Source organism: Elaeis guineensis, chromosome 16 (assembly GCF_000442705.2).
Source record: "Elaeis guineensis isolate ETL-2024a chromosome 16, EG11, whole genome shotgun sequence".
Taxonomy (NCBI): domain Eukaryota; kingdom Viridiplantae; phylum Streptophyta; class Magnoliopsida; order Arecales; family Arecaceae; genus Elaeis; species Elaeis guineensis.
In genome coordinates, this window is record NC_026008.2 from 42,657,077 (window position 1) to 42,664,427 (window position 7,351).

Consider the following 7,351-nt stretch of genomic DNA (forward strand, 5'->3'; position numbering starts at 1 on the left):
GTGTTCCTAAAGATTAATTTTATTTTGGAAAGGCAAAGGCCTTTGCTTCTAAATGTGCCTTTTTAATAACGCGCTTCTAACTTTCCCTTTTCTATTATTTTTTGTCCTGTTATGGAGAGGTTGGTTAGTGAAATTGTGCGGAGGGTATAGGATAAGAAAAAGCATTGGTTCGATTCTTGGGCAAACTTGGGGCAGCGGCTTTAGAAAGCAAATGTGCACCAAGTCATTCTAAATCTTCCGTTAGATCGCTTACAAGAATCCTTGTCGGCTTGCTTCACTCGGGACAGCACTCAGTGAGTTTGGTCCTCCTTTTGACTCGGGATAATGATTGAGGTGAGAAAACTCGCAGCGTGCAATGTACGTCAAAGGACGGCAGTTGTTCTTGGACTTTTCCACTGTTCTTTCTTCTAACTACTGTCTTGCAACTTCTCTCTGTCATCTTATAATAGCCACTTCACAACTGGGGAAAAAACTGGCACTTGGGTAGGTAAATAATGGCTAACTTCTCAATTATAATGGCAAATAACAGTTTTTGAGGGTACCCATTTTGAATGATACTGACATCATTGAATCCTTGGGTGATATTGAGGTGTCCATGATGACATTATTCATGCAATGCGTATGATATGGAGACTCAGAGAATTATTTTAAGTTGATAAAATAAAATATTAGAGGTCATAGAACATCTTGTCCAATGTTTGATGAATTTTCATAAGCAGAAAGCCAAGATTTAGGTTTATTCCAAGTTCAATGCTCCCTAGGCATTTGATCATCCATTATAATCCACCTCTTATCTTGCATTGAAGATACCCATGCCTATGGCCCTAGCCAATTGCATGTTGCACATTCCAAGTCATTTTTATCATCCAAATGTTGATGTGTGAGCTGAGTGACTCAGTAGTCAAGGGAAAGAGCAAAATGTATCACTTTCATGTGCTATTATCAGTGGTTGGTGGTCGTTATTGTTTTATTAGGGGGCAAATTAGTTAGTTATTAGCTAACTTTCCAACCTTAGTCCAAGATTAAGTAGCTGGAAAGATAGCAGACAATGATGAGTTTCCATTTATACTTTGATTGAGTAGGAGATCCTAATGTTTATTATATGAGAGGATAAGATCTTACCTTAAAAGAAATAGTTAATATGATGATACGGAAGCAACTATACCTATGTGAATCCTGCACGTGGAATCAACTCACCAAAGTTGGTTTTAAGGTCTCGAAAGGTTGTTAATAGTGGATGGCCAACTGCTTGATATAAGCTCAGCATGGATTTGTTATCAGTGACACAGTGGGTAGGAAAATAATCCCACATTGCTGTTTTTGCCACTTCTATGTTCCATTCAAACTAATGTCCGTTGGGTTTATCCATGACATCAGTGTTGGAATATCTGAGCACAAAGGAAACCATCCCTACCTTGTCAGCCAAACCCAAAGCTTCTGCACCTACTTTTACCCTTCGCAGTCTTCTTAAGACTTTCCTATTTTCTCCTTTTGACCAAAACAACAACAACAACAACAAACAACAACAATAATAAAGAAGCACTCAAACCACTGCCATGTATGTCTACCCCAAGTTGTCACCATCAGTCACTCCTTAGGATGAGGTAGTATAAATTATTCAAATAAATAAATAAATAAAATTCAATGAAAAAGATATTTTGTATATTTTGCAGAGGAAAAAAAATCTTAAATCGACCATATATATCTTGACCAATATCGATTAATTGATATGCAGAAACCGGGTGTAAGCAGGAAGACAATGATCAACAAGAGAATCTCACATGTGCCCTATGGAGTACAGCATGCTACCATCCGTCCACAAGTTGTAGTCATCGATTCCTATATCGACATGGATTGTTAAAATGTTCTTATAATCCAGGAAAAAATATGGCAGCTAATTCTTGAATTTCAGGAGATACATTTAGATGATCTTAACCAATGAACAGACACAGAATGCAATTCACCAGCTTAGCACTGTGTTGCAGCCACACGACAACCTCATCCATGAATGAATTGTGGTGGTTTGCATTAGCAGGAACAAAAAGTGACCCTTGGAGAAGAATGTTTGCCTGTCTTCCTGTTCTTAACTTTTTGTCTTTCCATCTTGCTTAAAAGATGGCATTCGGCATGCTGGAACCGTGGTAGGAACTGATTATGATCTGGCTCGAAAAGTTAAGTTAGCTCCACATGAGTGCTTGAAAAGTGGATTGATATTTTTCAGGATTCAGCAGAACCTAATTAATTCAATAGGTCCACTGCTAGGTTTTCACCATAACTACAGAGCAGCTACACAAAATTTTATATCTAATTGATGAATGAATCGATCATTTGCATATTCTGCTGTCTGCTTAGCCTACTTGATCCCACTTATCATTTGTACAGATTGGATCTGCTCTGGAAAAAAAAAATCATGGTGATATATTAATCAAACATTATTTTGAGGCCTTCACAATTCCATCCAGTAACACCTGCAACTTGATCTGCAAGAACGCCTACTGATTAGAAGCAGATAACCCATTTCATAGGCAGCTGCAAAATGTTATAACTCTACAAACTAAATGTCATCACTAGATTTTATATGAATATTATTCTAAAAGGATCGAAATTAGTGTAATCACATGACATAGAAGCTCCTCTTTGCCCGCCCTTGTTCTTTGCTGACTCTTGTACCCTCAACTCCACACTATCAATTAGATATCCAAGAAATCCTTGCTGATGCTTGGTTTACTTACCATGAGATCAAAAAAAGTTCAGATTGTTCTAGGGAAAAAACAAAAGAAAAATTTCAGACCAGATTAACTGATCTTTCAATGGACGTTTCAAAATGTTGGCATGAGAATTGATGAGTCTCATTATTGGGTTAGAACCTACAGGCATTTTCACATCTGATGCAACCCTCGTTGCAACATTCAGGCAACAGTCAAGGGAACTCGTGCAGCGAAAAGGAGGCCATTAGATTCCTCATTGAATCCTAAACCAATTTCCAACAGTAAATGCAATTTTGACAACAAAGTTTCCTCAGGCTTAGGAGTGAGCGAAACCTCTAGTAACAAGGACTGGATTGTATATTTACACATTCCAACTTAGAATACAAACTGTAGACTCGGAGTGAGTGAAACAGTTACATGAATATTTCACAATGATACTAGTAACAAGGATTGGTGTTTTTTGACATATTCTGGCTTAGAATACAAACTGTGATTTGTCAACAGGACATGAAGTTGACTCCAGCTCCAATGTCTCACTACCAATGTACCTCCTCTTGCAACAACTAATTATTACCTTCTCCAGGAATGCTTCCGCCCTACTTTGAAATGCCACCATATTTACCTCAGTAGATGAAGTATGGGGACTTGTAGTCCTTCACAACAAGAACAGGCATAGAGCTGCGCAGCAGAAGAGAAAGAGCCATAACTGGTGCAGCAAGCTCTCCACCTGCATCTGATGCCTCCTCAGCCTAGGACTGTTCATGCTTGCTGTTAAATCATATGGGCGGCTGCCGTAATACAGTCCAGCCTCATGACTCCTAAACATCCATGGAAAGACAGCAACAGCTAACTCCCCGAGCACACCACCTGCTGTCGAATGGAAGACTGGTGCTGCCAGCAGTGATGATGGTGCTGACATGAAACTGTTACCAAGATGACTATAGTAAGGATCGTATCGTTGGTGGTGATGGTGATGCGGAAGTTGTGGCTGGGGCATTGGTGACTGGATATCAACATATTCCTCCTCATGATCACGAGGGTACTGGTGTTCAATAACTGAAGAAATCAGAGAACGGCCCCGGTAAATGGAGCGCCGATGGGGGATCTTGAGGCTCTGCTGAGATCCTTCTTGGGTATTGACACCCCGGCCATAGAGTGGGACAAGAGTATCCTCTGAAAGCGGCGCCTTGCAGACAGGGCACTGCTGAAGGGAAGTAGTCTGGACCAGCAGCCACTTGTAAATGCAGGGCCAGCAGTAGAGGTGGCCACAGAGGGTGACAACAGGTTCAGCTGCAGAGTCCAGACATATGTTGCAGTCAAAGCAGCCATTTACAGAAGGTGAATGAGCATCCATGCTGCACTTCTTTGATGGCTCTTTCTCAACCTCAGATTCCTCAATATATGCCTGCACAGTCCCTTCTACCTCCATGTACTCTTGAGTGCACTCTAGTATTTGGCAATAGGGAGCAGTCTGTGAAACATAGCAGGAAACTTGAGTCTTTCAAGTACTGCAACAGTTTTTGGTAACACTGTGTGTCAGCAGAATTATGTTTTTAAACAGGGCAATTTAAATATGGCCAAGGATTGGCACACCTTACAAGGTGTCCATGACCATAAGGGTAACATTCAAACAAGGACCACATAAGGTGGTAGATTTTCTAACATAAGTTCAGGAGATGACATTGTCTTGCATATGGGAGATTTAGCTGAAGATTGCTAGTAGAAAAGGATGATACGAATGGAGCCAAATTTGCCAAACTAAGGGTTTAGCTTGAAGAAGAAAGCTGTGTTTTTTTTTGCACGCCAGATGCCAAACATAATTATTCATGCAATATAGATAGACTTCCATTTTATAATTTTATGCTCAATTCAGTGAACAAATATATCTATTTTCCATGAGATAATGAAAGGGTGAGGATAAAGTAGCCTCTCATTGTCATTTTGAATCGCTAGAACAGAATTTCACAGGAAATGATTAAATCTGAGTGTTCCTAGATATGTATCACTGTATTGTCCCTTTCTTTACATAAGAAGACAAGATGTTGTCGGTGCCATAACTGAAAGGGAACTTACCAATCTAACACCTTGAACTTCATGAATAAGCAACTATTTTGAGATAGAGATGTAGGCATCCTTTTGCCTAAAAAAAAAAAAAAAGATCTTGTTTTCTATAGACTCTCATTTCTTGTGTCTTTTTACTTTTTGTATTTTTTAATATACTGCTTGTTGAAAATGTAGAGTTCTTATGAGGCAGACAAGCAACCAAGAATAAGAAAGAGTTCAAAATATTGAATAAATCCAGGTAGGCCTTTCAGTGAAAATAACAAAAAATTAGCATAGGTTTTCAAATACATGCTAGTTTAACTCTAATTGTGAGTATTGTACTGCTTTCATCAAACAAGAAGCAGAGATTAGCAATAATATAAGTGCTATGAGTTCAGCGGCATCTCCTCTCATTTCCAATATCAAGTGAATGAATCAATAACAGACTAGGATAGAGAGGTGACTGATGGCAACACTCGGAAATCTGTAGATGCCACTGAGAGCCCCAAGAAGAACAAACTCTTCCCGTTCAGTTACTCTAGGATGGAGCTTTGACAGCATGATATGTATAATGGAGACAAGAAACAAGAACCTGAATGAAAAAAAAAAGAGAAAGAAAAGAAAAATTCACTTGATGATTCATTGCCTGATTGAAATTGATAAAGTTTACATTCCTTTGTCTTAAGATTGCAAGTCCTATGACTAATACTCATTTATCAATATTTTAAAACTAATTAAGGTAAGTTCAAGCCGTACCGAACAAATGGCAGGAAGAACAGGAAAAGGAATGATTCATAAAGTCAAACCCCAATTTAAGTGGATAAGGCTCAATAGTTGGTCGGACAGATGTAGAAGATGGATTTTATAATATTCTGGGTTGTATAATTGATCATTAAAAAAAAGGGTGGGTAGTAGCTGACCTTCTACTACATCTAAAAATAAAAAATAAAAATAAAAAGAAAGAGGCAAAAGATATTTAAAAGAATTACTAGTATTCAGAGGATATAATCTATAAAAAAAGACTTGAAATGCCCTTCAGACGATCACACATCCATATCTGAAAGATCAACCTAATTCAATTTATATAACATTCAATGCCAAAACATTGTTCTTCTGTGGAAAAGAAGAAGAAGAGTCTTTAGAATCCATATATGGGGAAAAAAAGACACAGGCATATCTAAAAAGATGAAAAACTACGGTTTTGGGGATGTTGTGATCAGCAATTGGTAGGTTCTTGGCCAGTTATCCAGAGAAATAAACTGTAACAGGGCGAAAAAGTAAAACTAAATATGGAACAGTCAAAGTGATAACCAGACAAAAATGGGGACAAAAACTAAACTAGTTCCAAAAAAAATGTAAAAAAAAAAAAAAATCCAGGGAAAGGTGATGGTGACATGTGGCAAAGATTTAGGGGAAAAGGGAAAGAAGACATGAATGACCGACAGTTTCTAAAGATCAAGTGAAAACAGAAATAAATAAACAAAAACATTTTTTTGGACGGAAGATTAATAAAAACTTCTATCTTATCTTCTCTTCTGTCCATCGCCGGCTAAATCTCGATTGCTGCAATCAAAATCCCTAGATCCAACGCAAATCTCAAGAACGAGCAATGGAACAGGGAATGAATCCCTTCAAACCAAATCCTAGATACTAATTTACGAGTGACAAGAAGAAAAGCAACCTAGTACTCGAGAACCAAAGCTCAAAACGCTTCAATGAAAGTTCCATCTTTTGCTTCTCATTTCTGGCGATCGACCCAATGGACCATTCTAAACTACAAAAATTAACCCATTTTCGGATCAAACTCCCAAACTTCCTGACGATCGGAACGGGTTTGCTCACAAGGATCAATAATTAAAGCTCAAAGATCTGGAAAAACAACAACTGGAAGGAAAAAGAGGCACAAAGGCTTCGAATAACAATTAACTTACCGATTTGGAAGATATTAACGGCCAATTCCTCTCTCCCCCACCCTCTCTGTTCTTCGATGGAGAGCTCTTATGGGCGTCAGGAAGGAGATGCGGCGAATAGCTCCGGCGACGGCGAAAAGGAGCGATTCCGGCGAGCGATGGGCGGAGCAGCGGAGACCTTCTCCTATTTATAGGCCAGCAGGATTTAATTTAACCGCGGGGAACGCGTGCTGCGGATTATGAGTTTCTTTTTTTTGATATTATAACTTTTCTTTTATACAATTCCACGCCCGCCAAGTGCAACGGACGGTGCACGCATATTTCCTTTTATGAACGAGCTGAATTTCCTGGAAGTTGGCTAAAAATTAGATACGCTTTGGGGATGGACTAAAAGTTAGATATTTTCTGAAGGTTTGTCCGAATCTATTTTTCATATCAGGATCTATCTGGATAGATTCATGATTATCGAATCGAACATAAATATAGAAATATCTATCAATCTTAATCATTGAAATAAATACATCATATTTTAATAATATTAAAATTTATTATCTGACCAAAAGTAAAAAAACGTACGTCCCTTTCTAAAAATGATACGGCAGATATTTCTGTCATGAATTTCAGAAAAAATAATTTTGAAACATCAAATAGGCATCTGCCATTTGTCAACATCTAATTAATCAACTAGTA

General features: G+C 38.3%; 1 protein-coding gene across 1 annotated transcript; it reads right to left on the reverse strand.

Moving 5' to 3' along the window:
- Positions 1-2,937: 2,937 nt before the first annotated feature.
- Positions 2,938-6,898, reverse strand: LOC140850919 (E3 ubiquitin-protein ligase RMA1H1-like). Its single transcript, XM_073250180.1, has 2 exons — positions 6,683-6,898; positions 2,938-4,179 (listed from the first exon to the last, which is right to left on the reverse strand). Exon 2 carries the CDS (start codon positions 4,135-4,137, stop codon positions 3,364-3,366), a length of 774 nt encoding a protein of 257 aa, XP_073106281.1. The 5' UTR covers positions 4,138-4,179; positions 6,683-6,898; the 3' UTR covers positions 2,938-3,363.
- Between the last annotated feature and the right edge of the window lie 453 nt (positions 6,899-7,351).

Excerpts from the sequence above, each read along its gene's own strand:
- LOC140850919 (XM_073250180.1), bottom strand. The coding sequence starts at position 4,137 with ATGGAGGTAGAAGGGACTGTGCAGGCATATATTGAGGAATCTGAGGTT.